The sequence below is a fragment of the Benincasa hispida genome, chromosome 12, assembly GCF_027475165.1.
Source record: "Benincasa hispida cultivar pf3 chromosome 12, pf3_genome.v1.1, whole genome shotgun sequence".
NCBI lineage: Eukaryota > Viridiplantae > Streptophyta > Magnoliopsida > Cucurbitales > Cucurbitaceae > Benincasa > Benincasa hispida.
The window spans coordinates 42,005,094-42,028,561 of NC_143489.1; the positions used below are offsets into that span (position 1 = coordinate 42,005,094).

Below are 23,468 nucleotides of genomic sequence, written 5' to 3' on the forward strand. Positions count from 1 at the left end.
GTAGATGTGTGTATTGGGTGTGCCTTGCGATGGTAAAGAGTTTGATGAGCCATGCGTTGGTTTAAAGGGAGTTCTCATCTTAATTACCGAATTGAGTGGGCCAACTATCAGGATTAGGAGAGCTAAACCCACTTAGTGGACGTGTTGGCAGCCTAAGGTTAAAAGGAGGGCATGCAGTTCTTAGTATAAAAGGGAAGCCCTACTTCAAGAGCTCGGTTTGAGCATTTTAGCTGCACTAAAAGAGAGACTTCAGAGCCATTTGAAATCTTAAAGAGTGTAACTGAAGCTCTTGGGTTGCTAGAAGAAGATTCTTAAGAAATCATGGTGAAAATATGAAGTTTCTCCAAGAAGATCAGACTCTTGGATAAATCTGAGCCAAAGGTAAAGATTGAAGGTTTTCGGTCAGACCACGAGGAATTTAGAGCTCAAAATTTAAGATAAGCAAGTTAAGACGTTTTTAAACAAGTTTGTAGAAGAAAATTTTCCAAGATAAGATCTTGAAAATAAGTTATTCGAGCTCAAAGATAAATTTGAAATTTTTTTGACCAGGCTCTCGAATGAGACTAGACATTTCGTGGTCCAATCTTATACAAACTTCTTTGTACAGAATACCCTCTCATCTCCACATGAATAATTAAGATCATATCATTTGTAGCACTTTACAACAATTGTAACATCTACAAGTCGGGCAATATTCGTAGTGTCACTAGGATAAGGTATCCAGTCTTATCCATCTACTACAGGTCATTTAGGTTATCACTTAAACATGATCCACTTGTATGTCTCTACATACATGTTTAAACTATAGATGATAACTTTCGATGTTAGTTTATTGGTTTGTGGGTTTAATGCTACTAAATGTCAAATAAAATATCTCATATTCTATTAAATAAATAAAATGTCTTACAATACAATTATAAACTATAGGACCTTATGAGATTTAAAACATCAACTCTAATATACCTAACACAACTTTTCATACCTAACTTCAGTTTTAACACTTAAATTTAAGTGTTCTATTTTGTTTGTCTATATGTTTTTGCTAAGTTTCTACCAATATTTATGGTAGACTTGTTATTTTTAAAAGAAAAAATTTGGGAAAAAAATTTCATTGGGATTTCACATAATTGAAAAAATTCCTATAAACTTTAATTGTTATGGAAAATTTGTGAGAGTTTTTTCTTCGACTCAAAACTAATATTGGTAAATAAGAAATTAAAAAAAATTAAAAAAACTTAAACCATTCCTTACGAGAATTCCCAAAATTTAATTGGAAATGAATTAGTTAAAAAAATTAAACTAAACGTTACCGAAATTGAAATTGGTTAACTTAAACTAACTAAGTTTAAGATAAAAAAATTAAATTAACTTAAACTTAAGAAAAGAAATTAGAATCGGAAATTTTTCCTTTTTTTTTTTTTTTGGTAAGATCTAAATTTAATAAATATATTTTTATTACAAATTAGATTAAATATCTTTTTAAAAAATTGTAAAAACCACCACTGTATTATGAAGTTGGTTGCAATCACATCTATGAATTGATCAATTATCTCCTTGTGGTTTTTTAATGATTGCAATTAATCCCTTTTATTAAATTAAAATTTATTTATATATATGGATGATTTCTCCCTATTCTGTCTTGTTCTCTCTCCTCCCTTCTTCGTCTCTCTAATTGTCTCTCCGCCAGCCATGAAAATCTACGGCTGCTACCTATGTGCAGTGCCGAGAATGGTGATGACGTAAAAGGATGCAGAAAAACTAATAAAAATTAAAAGACGGCTCCTTCTACAGTAAATCCCGAATTTAATTTCTAGACACTAAACATCGATTTATGTGTTCCAATTTCCAGAAATCGACACCCAAGAGCCATGGAGGCAATCGAACTTGAGTGGGTGAGGAAGCGGATACTCGCTGAAACCACTGAGTTTAAATCTGCCATTTGGATAATCTCCCATTATCTATTTCTTCTTGATTTTGCTTTCTTCATGAGGTTTTGGATTACATGGTTTCTGGAGTTTCCTTATGTCTTAGGTTAATTAAATTTTAATTTGTAGGGGAGTTTTTCTCTCTTATTACCTTTTCTGCATCCTTCTACTAATTTACCTTGAGAAATGATGAGCAAGGTGTAGAGGAGGGAGAAACACAAAGTATATCTACATATAAATTTTAATTTAGTAAAATTAGGGGTGAATTGAAACCACTAATAAATCACGAGGGTATAATTGATCAAATTGAACGTTCATGCACGTGATTGTAAATCCTATAGTTGAGGGGTGGTTTTTACACCATTTTCATATATTTTTTTTTTAAAAACTTGCTTACTAGAAATTTTCCAATAAACTTCTTCTCGGGAGTAGTTTTTTATTATTTTTATTTTTTTTATCAATAGCATTTTTTTGTCCTTAATTAATTTATTTTTTTTACCCAATTTCAATTCCAATTTTTTCCCATAAATTTAAATTAGTTTATTTTTTAAAACCAATTTCATTTATTTTAACTTAAATCAATTCTATTTTTTTTTTTACTTAAATTTAATTAGTTTAAGTTAACCAATTCTAATTTCTGTAAGCCGTAGTTTAATTTTTTCAAACCAATTTCAATTTCAATTAAACTTACGAGAATTCTCCTTTAGGGGATGCTTTAAGTTATTTTTTTATTTTTTATTTTTTTTATTTATCATTCTTAGTTTCAAGTTGGAGAAAAAATTCTCATTAATTTTTCATAACAATTGGATTCGATTCGAAAAAATTTCTTCCTTTCCCAATTTTTATGAGTAATTTAACGTAATTTTTTTTTTACATAAAAACTTTCAATTATAGGAATCCCAATAAAACTTTTATTTCTCAAATTTATAACAACAAATAATACACAAATATTGTCTGAAATTTGCCAAAAATTTTGAGATAAACAAAATAGAAAATTAAAATTTAAGTTTTAAGATTGAAGTTGAGTATGAAAAGTTATAGGTAAAGGTGAAATTGGAGACACTTGGACAAAATAATTTTTTATTATGCAGGGCCTTCCACTTAAAATCTTAAAAAGAAAGAAGTTAAAAAAAAAGAAGTTTTTGAAAAAGAGGTTAGTTTTGTCCCATAAAAAACTTTTGGGCAAATATCAATTTATACCCCTAAACTTCGGAGAGTTGTATCAATTAAAACTCTAAACTAACTAATAAATGTATCAATTTAAACCCTAAACTTTTATAATTGTATCAACTTACCCCTCCTCTAGATTTCATTTGACCAATACCGTGCGAAAACTTATAATTTTAGTCAATTAAACTCCAAAATTTTCATAAGCCAATCAATTTAGATCCTTCATTATGATGACCTCTGAAAGTCATCCATGCATTAAGTCTCAAATACATGTAGACTTCTTTAAATGTCGATTTTACAAAATGGACATTTAAGGTAAATGCACAAAAAATTCTCAAAGGAAATTCTAACTAAACAGTCGAAATTGATTAATTTATGAATGTTTAGGGGTTTAATTAGTATAATTATAAGTTTCAGACAAGGTTTTTCCAAATGAAATGTAATAGAGAGTGTAAATTGATACACGTTATAAAAGTTTAGGATTTAAATTGATATATTTATCACTTATTTAAATTGATACAACTCCTAAATTTTAGGGTTATAAATTGATATTTTTCCATAACTTTTTAGGTTTGAAATATCAATTTCTCAAAATCTCACTTTTACAAATTTTTGTTTTTACTCTATCTTTTACAAGCCTCGAGCTTTGCTTTTATAGAGGAGATGAAGGTGGTCGAGGCAAGATATTTGAAAGAAATCATTATCTAATTATTTCAGTTCTTGAGGTTAATTGCCAACTGATTTAGTAACTTATTTTCCGTTTGAAGATTAATTTAGACCTAATTTGATAATCATTTTGTCTTTTAAAATTAAGTCTATGGACATTATTTCCATCTCCAAATTTCTTCCTTTACTATCTACTTTTGATCAATGATTTAAGAAATCAAACCAAATTTTGAGGACTTAAAAAGTAGCTTACAAAAAGTTGTTTTTGTTTTTTTAAATTTGGTTAGGAATTCAACCACTGTTCTTAAAAAAATGCAAATCATTATAAGAAAGGTAGATGAAATAGATTTAATTAAAAAAAAATTTAAATGATTACTGAACATGACCTTAGTAACTCATTTTCTGTTTTGAATTTGTTTTAGAGTTTTGATCTAAGAACTTCATATGTGGTGATTTGAGATAGCTTTCTCCTATTAAATTTCAAAACAATCATTGGTCGAAGACATTTGTACTTTGAACTGTGCTCGATTTTGGCTCTATTAATTTGGTGCATGTTATGAAGTTTTGAAACAATTATTGGTCAAAATAATAAAATGCTTTTAAACCATGCTCAAGTTGGCCTAATTTTGTTTTGTACCATAACCATTCTAGATCAACTTCTCATTCATATCACTAATTTGTTTAACAATGACAAAAGCTATCAATAAGGTTAAACCAAAGGAAAATATATATAAAAACTAAAATAGAACTTTGAAAATATGATTTGATATATAAGATAAAAAAAATGTGCACGTCCGCACACATATACCCACACGTCTATAAACTTTTAAGTCACACGTTTATAAACTTTTAAGTTTGCATCTATTTGGTCTCTAAATAATGAAGAATGTGTCTACTAAAAAAGATTGAACTTGATATATATTTGGCCTAACATCTATGAATTTTAACAAACATCAAATAGGCTAATGAAAGTTGAAAAATTTTCCTATATAAAACACACAATTTAAACTTAAAAAATCAAGAGATCCAACTAATTTTAATTTAATCATATATATTTGATAAAGTTTTTAGTGTGCCACACTCAAATAGTCAAATTTGCAGTAAATATACATTACATATAATATAGTATATAATCATATATATATAAATATATACATATCAAATTTGTTTTCATGCTGACAAAAACACTTGTCACAAAAAGCGTGAAAGTTTCAATTTTCACAATGACTTTGATAAGAGAGAAGGCAATTTGGATGCATTTCCAAGGCAGGAATCCACAGCTTCACCAACTGATAAGAAAACCCTTCCTTCAATTCTTTCAACAAAGTTGGTCTTTTTTAGTTTGTGGATGACTTCCCATTTTGGACTGGCTATTGTTAGCTGCAAACCATCAAATCATCCCTTTTCTTAGTTCTAACAATACTCAAGATATGATATAAAAATTCAAATATTTAACTTCTTCCTTAAGAATATAAGTATTCAAACTAGTTGAGATATGTTCGGATTATAAGTTTCTTTCTTTATTAGAATGTAAAAGAATAATAAAGTAAATACATGTTGTAATCAGAGTCGTTTTGTCTTACTTGTATGCCGTGCAACAACAACCTTTTGTGAAGTTCCTCTAAAACAATGATTCCTGATGTATCGATACTCATAACATCTATATCAAAAGGAGAAATTTTTGTCAATTTTCATCATGGGATGTTGGAAGAATTTTTTAAGAAAACTATTTTCCACAAGTTTGTGACTTCTGATTTTACTTAAAAAAGATTTATTGGGTTCAGTGCTTTTATCTTAGAAAAAAAAATGATGACACTTGTGAAAACTAAAAGCATGAAAAAAAAACTTTAAAAAAAAAAAACTATTTTGGCATCTACTTTTAGGGTTTTATTTTATTTTGGACTCCATAATTTTAAAATATTCAATTTTAGTCTCCATGCTTCGGATAAGTCCTAAATTAATCCATGCAATTAGTTTAATTTATCGTTGATTTTTCTATAAAAAAAATCTTTATTAGCATTTCCTTTATATTTTTTTTGTGAAAATGTATTAACATAGTATCTTTTCTTATCTAAACATTCTTATAATTATTTAAACAATTGTGATAAAAATTACTTTAAGAGCGAAATTTAAAATTTATTGAAAGTATAAAAATGAGTTGAAATACAAAACTAAAATGAAGTGAAACTTAGAGTATAAGAACCAAAATGATATCTTGATGTTAAAAACACGAGCTTTGAAAATAAAGTAATACAGAAGCTGTTAAAAATTAGAAAAACCCTTACTAAAGTAGTGAGATTCTATTTGATATTGATTTTCTTCCTGTCCTAAAGATATTTTTCAATGGCAAATTATGGAGACATCTTAAGGTAATTATTTGATTTTTTAATTCTGAATTTTCAAAATTAAACTTATTTACTCTTAACTTTTTACCATGATTTTTCCGTTCTTTCACTCTTTTCGTATTTTCAAAGTGGAAGATTTGAATTCTTAACTAAATTTCAAAAACAAAACAAGTTTTTAGAAATTACGTTTTCAAGTTTTTAAAAATTAGTTTGACTTTTGAAAACAATGGTAGAAAGTAAATATTACGAAGCAAGAAATTAAAAGAAATTGGAAGAAATATTTGTAGGTTTAATTTTCAAGATCTAAAAACCAAAAATTAAGGTCATGTTTAGTAATCATTTTTTTTTTTTTTTTTTTTTTTTGTTTTTGAAAAGGAAGTTTATTTCCTCTCAATTTCTTATAATAATTTGCATCTTTCTTAATACAAGAATTGAATTCTTAGCCAAATTCCAAAAATAAAAACAAATTTTTAAAAACTATTTTTTTTCTAGTTTTTGAAATTCAGCTTGGTTTTTGAAAATATTAATAAAAAATAAATAACAAACCAAAAAAATTTAGAGATTGAATGAGGCTGAATTTTTAAAAAACAAACAACAAAAAAATCAAATGGTTACCAAACAGGACTTAAATGCTTACCAAATGGAGCTAAGTAAAACCAAATTGTTTTCTGAGTTAAATTATTAAAAAAAAAGAGAATTATGATGAAACTTAGTGAATTTAGAAAGAACTTACTGCACATGTCAACAACTACTTGTTTAGGTTGATCTTGTATTGTTTTTTCTTCAATATCATCATCTTCCTCATCACCTTCTTCCACCAATCTCATTAACCTAATAAACCATTAATGAAATTAGAAAGGCCCTTGAGATTAAAAAGAAAAAAAAACTAAATAGATGACATTATAAAAATTGATATGAAATTAATAAATTAAACCTGTCCCTAATGAAACTGGCATTGGCAAAACAAAGCAAGGGAGAGTTAATTCTGATAATGGAGAATCCTTGAGTTTTGGTGGCCATGGGGAATTGCTTCATGTTGCAAAACATGTCACTTCTTGGAAGCCTTCCCACCTCTTCTGTGGCTGGTCTTATTGATATCAACAATATCTTTGCAAATGAAATTCCAACCTGAATATTCAATTACAAATTAAACACCCTTTCAACTTAAAATAATCATTTGGGTATACATAATTTAAAAAAAAAATAGGGAAAATATATATATATATTTTACCTATAATATACTTGTCAGGTTGTAGCAATTATTCATCATAAATTTTACGAAACTGGTTTTTGGAATTTAGTTATAGGTACCTATTCAATTTTCGCTTATTCTACTAATTTTAACAGAAAGCAATGTAAAACATTCTACGTAAACTCAATAATTTCAATAATATTAAGTTTTGCACAAGTTTAGATTGGATTAATATGCACAAATTAGCTATGGAATTATTTTGCTATAACTGAAGATTTTTAACCAAAATTTAGTTTTAATATTGTTTTCCTTTGAAATCTTATAATTTATTTTTACCATACATATGTTTTATAGTTTGTCGAAAGTATATGAAAATTCTTTTCACTTATCAGAGTGTAAAAGTTGTAATATTTTTTAAAGTTTAAGGTTAAAATTGTAACATTTTTTTTTCAAGTTAACGAGTGCGATTTGATGAAATTAAAGTTCATATAAATTAGTTCAATTTAACTGACAATGATCCCACACATCAAAAATATAAAAAGACCTCACAATCTATAGAAAAGATATATGAGTTATTCATCTCTATCATCAAATTGATATTCAAAAAAAATTTTACAATTATCTAATGTGATATATTTTTTAATAAAAATTAGAATCTAACTCAACAATAGTAAAACTTAAAAGACACTATCTCTCAATGGGTCGTTTGATTGGAGGGAAAATAGGGTGGGAATGGGAATGGGAATGGGAATGGGCTTACAAAACCCATGTTTGGTTGGTGGGCTTTGTTCATTTGCCTTGGAAAAGATAATTCCTAGGTTTTTTTTTTCCCACACAAAGAAAAGAATTGAATGCCCATTGAAAAGTGTGGGTTTTCTTTTCTTCTTCCCCTTCCTATCACGAAATTTCTTCCTTCCAGCCATGAAAATCGACCTCTCTGCTTTGAGTGCCGACCATCTCTTTGCTTCGATGCTAGCCATTTCTATACATTTTTCTGCTTCGATCTCTCTTCCTCTCTTCTCACTAGCGTGATTTTTTGCTCCCCTATTGGTACTTACAATCTTTCCATCTCCATTTATGTCTTTTTTCTCACTTCAATTTATGTCTTTATTCACTGCTATCTCTCTTCCTCTCTTCAATGTCCAGTCACTGATTTTAGCATTTGGTACTCAGTAAATTTGAAATTAGATCCATGGTCAAAATTCACTACTATTGAACACCGCTGTCTTTATTCACTACTGTCGAACACTGCTGTCTCTCTTCCTTTCTTCAATCTCCAGTCACTGATTTTAGCATTTGGTACTCAATAAATTAGAAATTAGATCCATGGTCGAAATTCACTACTATCGAACACTACTGTCTTTATTCACCACTGTCGAACACTGTTGTCTCTCTTCCTCTCTTCAATCCCTAGTCACTGATTTTATGTTGTAAGAAGAAGGAAGAAAGGAAGGCTAAACGATCGTTGAGAGGTGAAGGCTAAACGATCGTTAGGAAAAAGGCTAGACGATCGTTGAGAAAAAGGCTAGATGATCATTGTCAAATATCTAGACGATCGTTGGGAAAAAGGTAAACGATAGGACAAACGTCTACATGATAGAGGTAAGCGTGTAGACGATAGGGTAGGAGACAAGAAGGTGAAGGCTAAACGATCGTTGGGAAAAAGACTAGACGATCGTTGAGAAAAAGGCTAGACAATCATTGTCAAATATCTAGGCGATTGTTGGGAAAAAGGTAAACGATAGGACAAGCGTCTACACAATAGAGGTAAGCGTGTAGACGATGGGGTAGGAGACTGCACGATTGGGTTGAGCGTGTAGGCGACAGAAAGGTGAAGGCTAAACGATCGTTGGGAAAAAGACTAGACGATTGTTGAGAAAAAGGCTAGACGATTGTTGTCAAATATCTAGACAATCGTTGGGAAAAAGGTAAACGATAGGACAAGCGTCTATATGATAGAGGTAAGCGTGTAGACGATGGGGTAGGAGACTGCATGATTGGGTTGAGCGTGTAGGCGACAGAAAGTACACGATAGGATGTAGACGATAGAGGAAATTTTCTATACGTAGAGAGCATAAACGATAGAGAGAATTGATTAAGACAAAATAACATAGTCAAGCCTAGGGGCCGTTTGGATTTAGTAATTCATCTGCAAGAAATGTAAAATTAAGATGAAATGTAATATGATCGCATTTGGGATATTACTAAATTATTTTGTAACATATTTCTTGCAGGGGTCGTTTGGATTTTTTTTTTTAATTCCCACATACTATTCCCACACATACTATTCCCAGACATTGTTTTCTCATGCACAACCAAACATAGTCATCCTTGATTCCTCACTAATTTTATTCACAGACATATAATTCCCAGACACCCTTAATTCCTAGGCATTGAGAAAACCTCAATCCAGACGGCCCCTTAGGGTGTGTTTGGATTAACTTTTCAAATGTTTAATTTTGAAAATAAGTCATTTTGGAAAAAATTAAAATGTTTGACAACCACTCAAAATAGCTTTTGAAATACTTTTAAAGTTCATTTTAAACCATTTTTATCAAAAGAGTTTAAATAAAAATGATTTAAAAAAATATTTTTTTCTTTAGTCAATCCAAACAGGCCATAAGTATAGATTAAAATAAAAGTGACATAGGATTTTAAATCTAAAGCAAAATACTTTTTTAACAACTTAATATATTACATTAAGGGGGTGAGTTGGTAAAAATTACCAACTCAATGTTTGCTCACCAACTTTAAATGTTGGTGGAGTTACGTTGGTTTTTTTACCAACTCACTCAAGCTCACCCCAACCCTCCCTCCAACTCACCAAACTCTTTTCCTGTCTCCAATGTTTTCAATGGCTTCATCCATCAACCACCATCGATGGCTACTGTTACCACACTCCGACAACAGATTTCGGCAACCACCTTTGCCACCCAACTGCGGGTTTTGGCAATCACCTCCAATAGAACTCCGTCAACACAACTCTGGCGACCACCATCTGGCTCCGACAACCACCTTTGCCGACAACTCTAACTAAGATTATCTTCGATGACTCCGGTGAACACCACCTTTGTCAACCAACATTAACATTCACCTCAGACAACCAACTCCGACAAAGATCACCTCTAACGAGACCCTTAGTGACAACTCTATTTATTCTTGGTGTTTCAATCTAATTCATTCTGAACTTTTGGTGTTTAGATCTAATTCATTTCAAATCTTTGAAGGTATGTTATAGTATGTTTGATTTTAATTTTATTTGTATTTTAGTTTTATTCTAATCTAACTATAGTTTGTTATCTTATTTATAGGGCCTAAACTAATTACATAATTCCTCCAATAATTAGTTTGAAATTTATTAATCTAAGTTTGGAGTCTACTTTTTATAGTTCAAATTTTGTTTAGTTGTTTAGGAGCAATTTGTGTTGTATCAAGTACAACTCATTGTTACACATTTTTTATATGTACGTAGACATTTTTGTAGATATAATTATTTCCTTTGTAAGTGGTAAATTAGACTTAACCATAAAAAACTAATCATAAGAAATGTTTGCAAAAAATGAGCTTTCACACAAGAACATCATTTTGTTGTACTAGTGTAGCATGTAAAAAATCATACGTTTGCACAAAAAAAAAAAAGAAGAAGAAGAAGAAGAAGAAGAAGAAAATCATTCACCATAAAAATTGAAATTCATATTTTATAAATATATGAGCAAAAAACAAGATAAAAATTTGTTTTGAATTTGTTTTTTAATTAACATTTATGGTTGAGTTAAAATTACTTGAGGGTTAAAATTGAGGATTAGGAATTAAGAAATTGTTTATTTTATTGGAATACGACATGTTTTTTAGGATGTAAATAAAATTGTTATGCAATTGACTGTTCAAGTTATGTGGTGAAAATACGTTACATTTTTCAAGTAGGAAAAACAAAAGGCTATTCAATTTTTAAGCTTATTTAGTATTCATGATTAAGGGCAAAATAGTTGTGAAAAATTTTCATTTATTTGGAATATGTTTTATGTTTAGGAAGGAAAAAAAAACATATATGTTATGTAATTGAACATTCAAAATTTTTGTTTAGTATATGTTTACTTTAATTATATTTTAACAATGAGAAAAAAGAAAAAAGTATTTTTTAATATTAAAATTTTTAGGAAAATATGTGCACAGTTGGAAATTTAAAAAAATAAGAGAAATAATTCAAGACAAAATCAATTTCGTTTAGAAAAATTACACAAAATATCCAAACTCAACAACTCCACAAACTTTTTTACTCAAATCATCATAATTCAACACCTCAAATACAGATATTCCTATTTAACTCAATCTAATTATGTGCTCTAAATATAGATAATCTAACTTTGCAAGGTGGTTGCGTTGCTACAATCAATGGTTTCTAAATAAGGAATAAAGCAAGAGAATGTAACGTCCAGTTTTTGGAGTGTCTTAAGGATAATATAAAACCAAAATAAAATAATAATGATGATGATAATGAAATACATGGAACCGAGCAATACACACGAGACAAACAAGATAAAAAAATAAAATAATAATAACAATAATAATAATGAAATACATGGAACCGACCAATACTCACGAGACAAACGAGACCATGATCAAATGTCCAAAACATAAAGCAAAAATACTATATTATAAAGACCTATATTTATCCTAAGCATTTTGTCCTTTTTAAACCCAACTTGTTCTCATGTCACAAGTATATTATTACTTTCAAATTTTGAAACTTGGTTATAATTATTTTATCCAAGAGGGGAGTAAGAGATTCTTGTCCTCGTTCACCGGATTATCTTCTTCAATTTAGTGATTTTTGTTTGGTTTAAAATTATTCAAATCAAACGTATTTTTCAATTCCTCAAAATCAATTTAATATTTAATTTTTATATTTTTATACCAATTAAAATTGATTTAAAATGATTTATGAATTTGGTGAGTGATTTTAAAATTGAGAAAATAGGTTTTAACTCCTTTTAAAATCACTCTCAAGTATATCATTATTGTAATTCCAACACAATAAACCAAACCAAATTAACTATTTTTTAAAATTGCTTTTAATACGGTGATTGGTTTGTTTCGATTTTCTATGATCAAATGTTCTTATTTCTTGTTTTCATCTTTTAGAAACATTATATAATAACCATTTATGTTTCTTGTTTTTCATTTCCTATAAACATTTTGGAACAGCATATACAAGTTTTTGATTTCTTATTTCAGTTTTTATTTTTTTTTTCCATACATAGATAAAAGTAGATTAAAATATCATTATGATCCCCGTAGTTTGAAATATGTTCGATTTTAATCATATGCTTTCAAATTGTCTAATTTTAGTCTTTATACTTTTAACAAATCTTAAATTTAGTCCTCACTAGTAGTTTATCATTAATATTTTTTAAAATTTTTTTGCACTCTATTAACATTTTTACAAAAAATTTTGAAAACATATTCATATATATTTTTTCCTTGCATGAAAATCATTGAAAGTATAAAGATTAAATTTAAGATTTATTGAAAGGATATAGATTAAAATTCAATAATTGAATTGAACAAAAAATATAGGGACCAAAACGACATTTTAACATAAAATTATTATCTTTATCATCTTTTACTTGTTAAATACAAAAGAAAGGAAAAATGAGAAACAAGAAGCAAGAAACGAAAACATTATCATGTAAATGCATAACCGAACTATGTCTATTTTAGATAGGAGAGAGGGAGAGAAAGAGGGGTTACCGCCACAAGTAGACCAAATTTCACAGAATGAAACAAGACACCAAGGAAAGCGCCAAGGCAAGCAAGAAAGTCAAGCTTGTCAACTTTCCAAATATGCAGAGCTTCATTAATGTCAATGAGACCAGGAAGAGCTGATAGAATGATTGAAGCCAAAATGGCCATTGGTGTGAAGTAAAGAAACCGAGTCAGAAATTGCAGTGTCACCATCACTGTTATTGCCATCACTACATTTGACAATACACTTTCACACCCAGCACTAAAATTCACAGCAGTTCTTGAGAATGACCCTGAATTTAATAACATTTTACCATCTTCAAATCATTTATCAAAACCTTAATATAACAAATTTGATTAATACTAACCAGTTGCTATGTAACAAGATGTTAAAGAGCCTATTATGTTCATGAATCCCATGGCCATCATCTCCTTGTTCCCATCAATGTTGTAGCCTTTAATTGAGGCGAAGGATCGGCCGACTGCAATAGCTTCCTGAGAAAAAAGCACAAGGTTATATATCATTTAGGAAGTGTATGGCCCACCAAATTCCTAAGTCGTGTTAAATAATTCAACTTCACCAACTTTTAATAGTATTTACCATTAAAGTTTGCATATTTATCGAATAACTTCATCTCCCAATAATATTTTCTAACTCTAAATTCTGCACCCCAAATATAGATACTCTAATATATTAACTGACTTTTTAACTTAACTCAACGTCCTAAATAGTCTCTAAAGGATATTTGAAGTTTTTCATGGAGATTTGTTCTTTGTAAGGTTAATTGAGAAACTCAACTGTGAGAGCTATAAGGGCAGCAATGAGGCCAGCTTTGGCAGCTAACCCAACAGTTGAACTGTTCAATTGAAGCTGATGAATGGAGATTGGGTTCAATCCTTCTTTCACTTCCTTCACAATCTTAACTCCATGTTTATCAGCTCGTGAAACAAACACTATCAAAGTGGACAGAATAACTGATATGAGAGGAGCAATGGCTGACACCCAAAATAGCTTCTTATTCCTTCTGCCCTGCATGTCAACTCTAAATTAAACAAAAACTTCCTATTTTTCTGACGAGTAAGTAAGAGTTTGTTTAGATTGACTTTCGAAGAAGTGTTCAGAAAGTTAGTTATCTATTGACTTCTTTCTTTCTGCGTGCTTCTTCATAGCCAATTTGGGATTTGGTGTTGCGACTTACTATGAACCTGGCTACAAGGAGAAAGATTAGGAAGGAGCAGCCAAGTACAATGTTCAAAGGATACCACTGCCAAAGAAAAGATAATAAAGAAAAAAGGTCAAAACTTTGAAGCTATTTTTCTTGTTTTTATTCTCTCTTGGTTTGAAACAGAGAACTTACAGTCTGGTGAACAGATTTCACAACAGATTCTAAAACAGAAACCACATCAGTTTTGGTAGTGAAGTTGCTGATAGCAAGTAAGCCTTTCATTTGCTGAAGACCAATAAGAATGGCAGCCCCAGCCATGAACCCGACAATGGCAGCATGAGACAGAAAGTCCACAAGAAAACCCAATCTGTATAGAAGAACATTCCATAACATTACAAAAGAAAGAAAAGAAAGAGCCAAAAATTTAACTAAGATTGATCCAAAAAGAAAAAACAAAACCTCAAAAGTCCAAATGATGCTTGGAAAATCCCTGCAAATAAGGTCACAGTGAAAACAAGCCTTCTATAAGCAACTGGGTCTGCAACAGGATCTTGAATTTCTTGAAGCATAGACGAAAGAAGCAATGAAACCACAGCCACTGGGCCAATCGCTATCTCTCTTGAACTCCCCATAAATGCATAAATCAAAGGAGGAACAGCACTTGTATCTAAATTTGTTTTAAAAAAACCGGACATGTTAAAAACAGAATCAGCAAAACAACAAACAGGATCAAAATCAAACACTTACAGAGACCAAACTGAGGATCAAGCTTTGCCAAATTAGCATACCCAATACTCTGCATCAAAGCCAAAATGCATCAAAATAGGAAAAAAAAGCCCCCCAAAAATAGAAAAAAAAGAACAGAGAATTCATAATTTATAGTTACCTGAGGGATACTGAGACTGGCGAGCGTTAAACCAGCCATGAGGTCATTTTTGAACTTGGAGGCTTTGTAATTTCGAGCCAATTTAAGGATCGGGAACACTCTCTGCAGAAGGGTAAATGAGGTTTTGAAAATGCTCTGTTTTTCAGAGCTTGAAGAAGAAGTTTTTTTCTTGGGGGTCTTTGTGCAACTTCGAGGAATGGCATTTCCTTTGATGGCGCCGATAATTTCTTCCCACAAAGTTGGAGGGTTGGGGGAATTGAGAAGCCATTCAGAGGTTTCTGCTCCGGCACCGGTACCGGCACCGGCGACGGCATGAATATGCGTACCGGTAATTTCGACGGCCAAAGACTCGGAAGGCAAAGAACCCATGTGGGTGTGTGTGTTGTGTTTTGTTTTGAAGTATTTGGGAGAACACTGAGCACTGAGCTCTCTCTGTTTTTGCTTTTTATTTCTCTGAAACGTTTGATGGTTGTTTGTTTATATATATCAATACAGAAACTCTGTCTCAGACTTATATGCTCTGATTTAGTTGTAGATCCAATCATTACCTATTTCTTAAGTAGGAAGATGGAATATTTTAATTCTTAATATAAGTACCTTCCTTTTTTCTTTTTGTTCCTTTTCAATTTTTGTGAATTAGTAATTAAAAACTCCTAAAATTTACTTTTATTAAAAAATCATAGAAATATACACTTTTAACATAAAAAACGACGTCTTTATAATGGGACGAAATTAACAATAATGGGACTTGTTTGGAGGAAAAATTAAGAAAAAAAGCATCTGAATTGTGAACGGATTGAGGCCAAATACATTTTGAGTGTCTTTCTTATCCCAAAAGCGTCGATAACTATTTGGTTTAAATTTTTTATTTCGAAAAGAAAAATACTAGATGCATTCAAGCTGTCTTTATATTTGTGTATTCCACCAAATTATCCAATTATAATTTCACATGAAAAATTATCCTACTCAATTTTTTGAAATATTTTAAGAAAAAAAACTTAGATATAGTCTTGGTTGCCCTTAGCATTAAGCAGTCCGAACTGCACACCAATAAAAATATGTCATGTGACAAATTTTTAAATATTTTTACTGTGTAAGTAAAATGAGATGCATGGAAATAGATTCAAGCTAGGCTACACCTAATCGTTCCTCATATTTAATTCATTATTTATATGTGATAAGAGTGGGATCCATAAATATGGTTGCATCTTCGGATGCACCAAGTATTCCCCTTTTTGAAAATTAAACGCTACAAACACGCTTTCCTTCTCTAATCTTCTTTGCTTGATTATCTACCTTTTACCCGTGTTTTCAAAAACTAAGCCAAATTTTGAAAACTAAAAAAGTTAATTTTTAAAAAATTTGTTTTTGTTTTTAAAATTTGGCTAAGAATACAACTCTTTTACTTAGGAAAGTTCAAAATTATTTTAAGAATTTGAGAAAAAAAACACAATTTTTTTTTTAAAAAAATCAAATGATTACAAACGGACCTTAGTTTTTAAAGTTTTGAAAATAGTTCTCGATAATCATTGAGTCGATTGAGGGTATCTTGATTGACAGAAAGCTGACAAGACTATTTTAGACTCTAATTATGTAGTAAAAATATATCAATTTTATATTTCTTTGATGGTTAGAGTATGACGTGGTAAACGAGATGGATTTTGTCACCTTCATACTTCTCTTCAATATTGAACCAATACAAGTTCCTTTTTAACGCTTCTAATTATAATGAGATCAGGGTTATTTCTAATTATAATGAGATCAGGATTATGTTTATTTTAATTTTTTAAGTGTTTAATTTTGAAAATAAGTCATTTTAGAAAAAAATGGAAGTGTCTAGCAACCACTCATAATAGTTTTTGAAATAATTTTAAAGTTTTAAAGTGTATTTTAAATGGTTTTTATCAAAAGAATTTAAATAAAAATTACTTTTTTAAGATTATTTTTATTTTTATTTTTATAATCAATCCAAAAAAGTCCTATATAATTTCATTCAAGAACTTTTATCACGTGAATCATAGATTCTCCTTCTAATAATCTGTAGTTGCAATAAGAAGAAGAATCTTCTTTGTAATATTTGTGATAAGAATGTTAATTAACATAGGCAAGACAAAAAGTATATATTTTCACTATCTATTCTACTACTTTTCTTGAGTAAAAGGACACTTAGCATGTTTTCACCCTAAAATAGCCTAAAATGAGTAAAATAAGTAAATACGTATCTTTGAACTATCTTTTAAGTTAATTTTAACTATTTGGACTGATTTTATAAGCTTTTATAATGGTTTAAACTAATTTTGCAGAAATACGTTAGTGATGTGCCTGCACCGAAAACCCTAATGTTGTCAAATCGAACTCCGTAGTGGAAACATATGAATGCTTTTGTTTTGATTTTGAGAAGATGAAATACAGAATTAAAATATAATTAACAGACAACATTATATGTTGTAAAACTATTAGGTCAAGCATAATATGAAGAGAAGAAAAAGTATTACTTTTGAAGACTTTTCTTCAATTCAACGCAACTTCTTCTCCCAAAATATTTTCCTCGCTATATCTCTTGGCAAGGACACACTTGTGGGGGTGCCTGTTGAAAGAGAAGATAGGAAACTGGAAGGAATTGATTTTTAGCAAAGACCTTTCTCTGTGAGTTTCTTGAGAAAGATTTTAAGAATTCTTAATTCACACCCAACACAGAATCCTTCGGTGTTATTTTAACAAGAGGAAGATTAAAATAACCTCCCACCTCTCCACTCTTTGCGCAAAAGAGGAGTGGATGAAATTAAAAGAAATAGTTCATTAATAATATATTAATTAAATAATTTAATTTAATTTAATATCTTCCATTTAATTTAATAAATGTTTTAATCATATTCAAATTGTATATTTCTCTCATAATCTATATTTTTAATATGAATCTTGTTCATATTAATATACAACCTATAGTTTTAATATAAATCCTATTTAAATTAATTTAATATTTGAACCACATTCAAATATATTAATTCTCCCAAAATATAGCATTAGTTATAAATCATATTTATAATTAACTATATATAATAATATATCTATATATATTATATTTTATATTAATTATATCATATACGATTAATATGTATTTCCCTATGTTAATTTGAACGATTCAAATTATTCTTTTAAAATTTTGTCCTTGTTAATCCATTGTAAGCTAAGAAGGGAAACTAATGAACCTGCAAATTATAGTCTCCAATGATTAGAGATTAATTAATTAAACTCTTTAGTTAATCAATCAATATCGATTAACTATGGAGCAAATCATTATAGACCCATAGTTGCACTCTTATGTACTGTAGGACATGTTGCATTTATGGATATAATCATTTCACATAAGTCGATCCTTCACGAGTTGTTCGTAACTACAGTTGGGTCAAATATTCATTTACTTTTGTAATTACCTTTATATCCTTAAGTACCCCTGATTCTCTAATGAATAATTTGTTTATGGTCTAACAACAAATCAAGTCCTTCTCGAGCCAATGAGAGTGTGAAGCCCCATTGTTCAAGTCCTAGAGATGACACTTAAGAGAACTACTTATCTATTGTCCCTATATGGGAAGAAGTGAATTCCATCTTGTGAAATTACGCTCTCAACTCCCTATATAGTCAAGTTCCTAAAATGGTAGGCTCATTGAGTCGGCGACTCGAGCCACTCTCACCCATACAAATCAAAGGACGAGCTCTCATAGGCATGAGTTCATAATGTTAGGGTTGATGCCCTAAAGTCTCGTGTCCTGTAGTTTGTAAATAGTATGTACGAACGCTTGTGTTGTTAATATATGATATTTACTTCACATCTTGTTTTTTGTTTGGTTAATTGTTTTATTGCTTTACCACAAACCAATAAACATAAAATCCCTGGTTATCTGGATATGACTCAAGCATGTATGTGGTGACATACAAGTGGATCATGTCTTGAGTGATAACCAAAATGGTCTGTAGTATATGAATAAAGGAGGGAAACCTTATCCTGGTAACGCTACAGACGTGGCCCGCTTTGTGGAATGGTCACAAGTGTTGTGATTTGTCACAAATGGTCTGATTCTGATCATTCGTGTTAGGGACATGCGAGCGGGAGAGTCCTATACAAAAAGTTTGTATAAGACCTGACCACGAAGTGTTAACGTCTCGTTATATAACACCGTTCATGACAGAGACTTCACTTCACTAGGATGACTATAGGTAACATGACCTCAATCCTGAGTGAGTTGAGAACTCCTGCCATTGAGGGCAGTCCTTTGATTTGTATGGGTGCGAGTGGCCAGGTCGCTGATTCAAACCTATAATTTTGGGGATTCGTCTGATTTGGGAATTGGGAACTCAGCTACACAAGATGGAATTCACTCCTTTCCCGAGACAGAGGTAAGTAGATAGATGGCTCCCTTAAAGGCTGATTCCGGGGCTTGAACGATGTGGCGCTACACACCATCTCTTGGCCCGAGAGGTGTTCACACATAGTTAGACTATGTTATATTGTTCATTAAAGGAATCAATGGTACTTAAGAAGTGAGATGTAACTACAGGGAAAAACGGTAAATTGGCCCAACTGTACTTACGAGCATCTATGAAGGGTCATCGTACTCATGATTGGTTATATCCAATGGACACAGAAATATATCTGTGGTAAGAAGAGTTCAACTGTTGATCTTTAGTGGAATGCTTGACAGTTAATGGATGGTGGATCTCGTGGCTAAAGAGTTTAGTCAGCTATTCACGTACTATTGGAGCTTCGAGCCACAAGTCCATTAGGTCCCCTAGGTAGCTTGGATAAAAGTCGAGAACCAGTATTTAGGTTAATTTGAAATGTTCAAATTGACAAGAGGAAGTTCGATTATATATGATATAATTGGACTGGTTAATTATGTATGTTATAATTGGCAAATGTATGAGTTACATTATTTTGGAGAAAAGTAGATGTAAATATGATTTATATCAAGTAGAGGAGAAAATACTATAGTAGATATGTGATATCAAACTATAGGATATAATTATAATATGATTATATTTATTAATTAATTAATTGATTAATTATATGATAATTAATCATTTTTCTGCGTTGAGACGTGGGTAGTGGTCAGTGTTGGTTATGGTAACTGATGGGTTAAAAATGAAAAAAGTTTTCATTTTGAATCATTCAATTGATATTGATTCTTCCGCCCAAAAAGATTTTGTGAAACGATCGCCCGAGAGCCTATACGATAGTTGCTTCTCCGTCTAAATGATCGTTCACCTCGCGTTTTAACTAAACGATCGTATACGTTTTTCCTAAACGATCGTTCAGCATTTCATACACAATCGTGTAGCTCCTCTATGCGATAAGCACTTTTGCTATACGATAACACTGTTTTCTCTCCCACTTGCTTATCGCCTACATGACTCGTTTGTCCTCCGTTCTCTACCAAATTCACCAAGGCCCACCCTTTGGGTTTTCAATCCGAGAATACCTAGGGCTCATTAGTGGTGGTGTCGTCCCCGTTGCGGCGTTCGTGTTTATGTTGATCGTGCTGCTATAGTCGACGTTCCCACCGGGTGTTGGTAGATTTGTTGGAGGGATCCGCTACGTTGGGGTTTTGAAGTTCGAAGATAGTCTTCAACTGGTATGGAACCCTTTCCCTATTAATTATCTTGTTCTGAGCATGCCGATAATTAGATTTATTTGCATAACTGTATGTGTTGAATGTATAAAATTTGTATTTTGGTCACGGTGAGATCGGAGCGATCCGAATGCGCTCATGGAACTCTCGGTATGAGATCTTTCAATTGGTATCAGAGCCAGGTTCTGATACTCCAATTTCATCTATTGCAATGAAATAACGTTTACATTCATGGTGGGTGCATTTCTACGCTGTTTAATTGTTAAATCTGCTGTGGATGTGCAGATTAATGGATGTTTTCAGGATGATTAACCTCGGTTTGATTTAGATCCTTTTACATTTGCGGTTGTTTCTAAAGGCCCCTATGTGTTTGGGCATTAATAATCGTTATCGATTCTGTATTCAAAGTCTGTTTGGAGTTTTGAGTCGTTCGTTGAAGTTCTGGGCAAGCGTTGCGGCTCTTCGAGGAAGGAGTCGATCTAGGGTTGATCGCATCGTGCAGAAGAAGTTCTACGCGATCGCTGTCCATCCTATCGTAAAGATGAAGGAGTACGCAATCGCTGATGAACGCATCGGTTAAATGATGAGGAATGCGATCAAGAGTTGGACGCATCGGGTTGACGATCCAGTACGCGATCTCTGAGTATCGCGTTGTGTAGACGATGAGATGCTCGCGGATCCCTTAACGCGCGGGCGCGCTAGACGATTGTTTAGGTCAACAAGCTTCATTGTTTAGTAACTGACTAAACGATTGCTTAGTATCGCAAGGTAAATCGTTTACCTGGTTGCATGCATCGTGTAGATGATGAGACGCTCGCGTATCATTTAAGGAGCGCACGCTAGATGATCGTTTAGGTCAGCAAGCTTCATTGCTTAGTAACTGATTAAATGATCGCTTAGAAACTCAAGGTAAATCGTTTACCTGTCATTGCACTACACAATCGCATGGATGGTCAGGCTTCACAGCCTCGAAGTCGTCTACGCGATCGTTTTCTTATGCTCCTATCGTCTAGTGCACGCTAAACGATCGTCTACCTGTTGGAGTTTGCTACACGATGAAGACCTCCTGGTGATTCAAGACCCGATTCGCCTGTGAACCGGTTTGCTCGATGAAAAATGTAATAGATAGGGTTTTTCATTCCATTTTTTTTTTTGTGTAAAGACTCATCCCGTTTCATTAATCCTTTGTTTATTACATGCGATGTATGTTTGGTATGCACATATAGTAAATCCCACTTTAGGTTATGCAATGGTCATGCATAATATCTTTCTTGTAATTGTTATAATTTAGAGAAGCATGATTTAATTATCTAAGAGCATGCTCATGCATCATATAATATAAGAGTTATATTTATGCATGCATAAAAAGCATTGACATGCATCATCTTTATATTATAATTGTTATAGTATAAGGGTGAATGATAACATGTTTGCTAGGTTGTTACACATTATATGTAAAAGTTATATACAGTAATGACCGGACATTGCATGAAGCATGACACATAGGTTACTTTATAAATGTTATAAACGCCTCGTTGTACGCAATGGTTTTAGTTGTTTCTTTTTAAAAGTTAAAGAGAAATTAGAACTAAAAGAAGTGAGAAAGACATGCATGCTCACTTAGGTTTAATTGATGGTTTTAAAATGTTTAAAACTTGGATCACATAGACATAAGATCACGGTTCTAATATGATTGATAACCCTAAGGCTTTAATCTTTTAATCAGTTTAATAGGATTAAATTGACTAATAAAAGGTTAAAGTGTAGCAATTCTATCTATAAGGGACCTTTTGTCTAAGGCAGGTTCTGTCTAGGCTGGGTATTTAAGTTGACGGAAACGTAACACCCCTACCTGGGAACTTACCTGGAAAGGTGAATTAGATAGATTTGATGCATGTATGCAAGTTAAGGACAGTCCATTAAAGTGTTTAAATGTGACTACTTGAACTTGTTCATATTTCATAGACAAATGTTGTTTATGAGCAGAATTTAAAAAGACGACTTAGACTAAAATCAGTAGCCGGATTGTCTAGGTTAATGAATCCCTAGATAGAACATTCAGTGGGAGGTACTTGGGGCATAAGATGCTTCACTTAAACCTTTCATGTTTCTCCTAAATAGTCCACACCGTGAGATCTATCCTCGGCCTCGCGGCACCTTTGGCGTGTCCCCCCAACGGATGGTGTTTGGGTATGTCACTATCAAGGTGGATGGAGAGAGTGTTCATAGTAAATGGGAGTAGGAAGTGCGACAACATATCCCTCGGTCTCCCTCGTTGGGTTGGATAAAGTTACTGCACATAGCCTCAAGGCACCCTGGGAGTGTCCCCCTAAAGGATGACAATTTTGCGCGTTTCTTTATTTGATCTCCTGTAAGAGGATAAGGTAACTTAGTCTCTTGTCCTAATCTGTCTTTTCCCTACGGTAAGTGCATTAGGGCGGGACTCTGGCACCGAAAGCGAGGGGTTACACTTACGCGGAATAGTTAAATGTTAACGATTTTGGATCGAAAAATGGTGGCTGTTAGGTTTAGTTCCAAGAGTTCTGCCTAATGGTTGAGAATGTCTCATCCCAGCGAAGAGGCAACTAATCACCCCACCGGTGACGTTTGTCCTGCCTCATTGAGGCATCAATGCAAAATAGAAGTCTATAACTTAGGGTACTTGAAACTGTTTTGCAAAACTGATTGGTTTAAAAGTGGTTTAGCAAAATCTAATAAAGTTTTGTTTGTATTTTCAGCAACA

General features: G+C 31.7%; 1 protein-coding gene across 1 annotated transcript; it reads right to left on the reverse strand.

Moving 5' to 3' along the window:
- Positions 1-4,792: 4,792 nt before the first annotated feature.
- Positions 4,793-15,786, reverse strand: AST56 (STAS domain / Sulfate transporter family). The gene is made up of 12 exons (XM_039018600.2): positions 15,096-15,786; positions 14,957-15,005; positions 14,669-14,876; positions 14,402-14,576; positions 14,243-14,308; positions 13,843-14,073; positions 13,412-13,538; positions 13,050-13,336; positions 7,041-7,234; positions 6,840-6,937; positions 5,345-5,421; positions 4,793-5,141 (listed from the first exon to the last, which is right to left on the reverse strand). The coding sequence occupies exons 1-12, from the start codon at positions 15,462-15,464 to the stop codon at positions 4,980-4,982; spliced, it is 2,043 nt and encodes a 680-aa protein (XP_038874528.1). The 5' UTR covers positions 15,465-15,786; the 3' UTR covers positions 4,793-4,979.
- Between the last annotated feature and the right edge of the window lie 7,682 nt (positions 15,787-23,468).

Bases quoted from the DNA above. Each gene is read 5' to 3' on its own strand.
- AST56 (XM_039018600.2), bottom strand. From the start codon at position 15,464: ATGGGTTCTTTGCCTTCCGAGTCTTTGGCCGTCGAAATTACCGGTACG. The intron at 13,539-13,842 runs GTTGAGTTTCTC...CTTTTTTCTCAG, and splicing joins CTGCCCTTATAGCTCTCACA to GAAGCTATTGCAGTCGGCCG. The intron at 5,142-5,344 runs GTAAGACAAAAC...GATGGTTTGCAG, and splicing joins TGTTGTTGCACGGCATACAA to CTAACAATAGCCAGTCCAAA.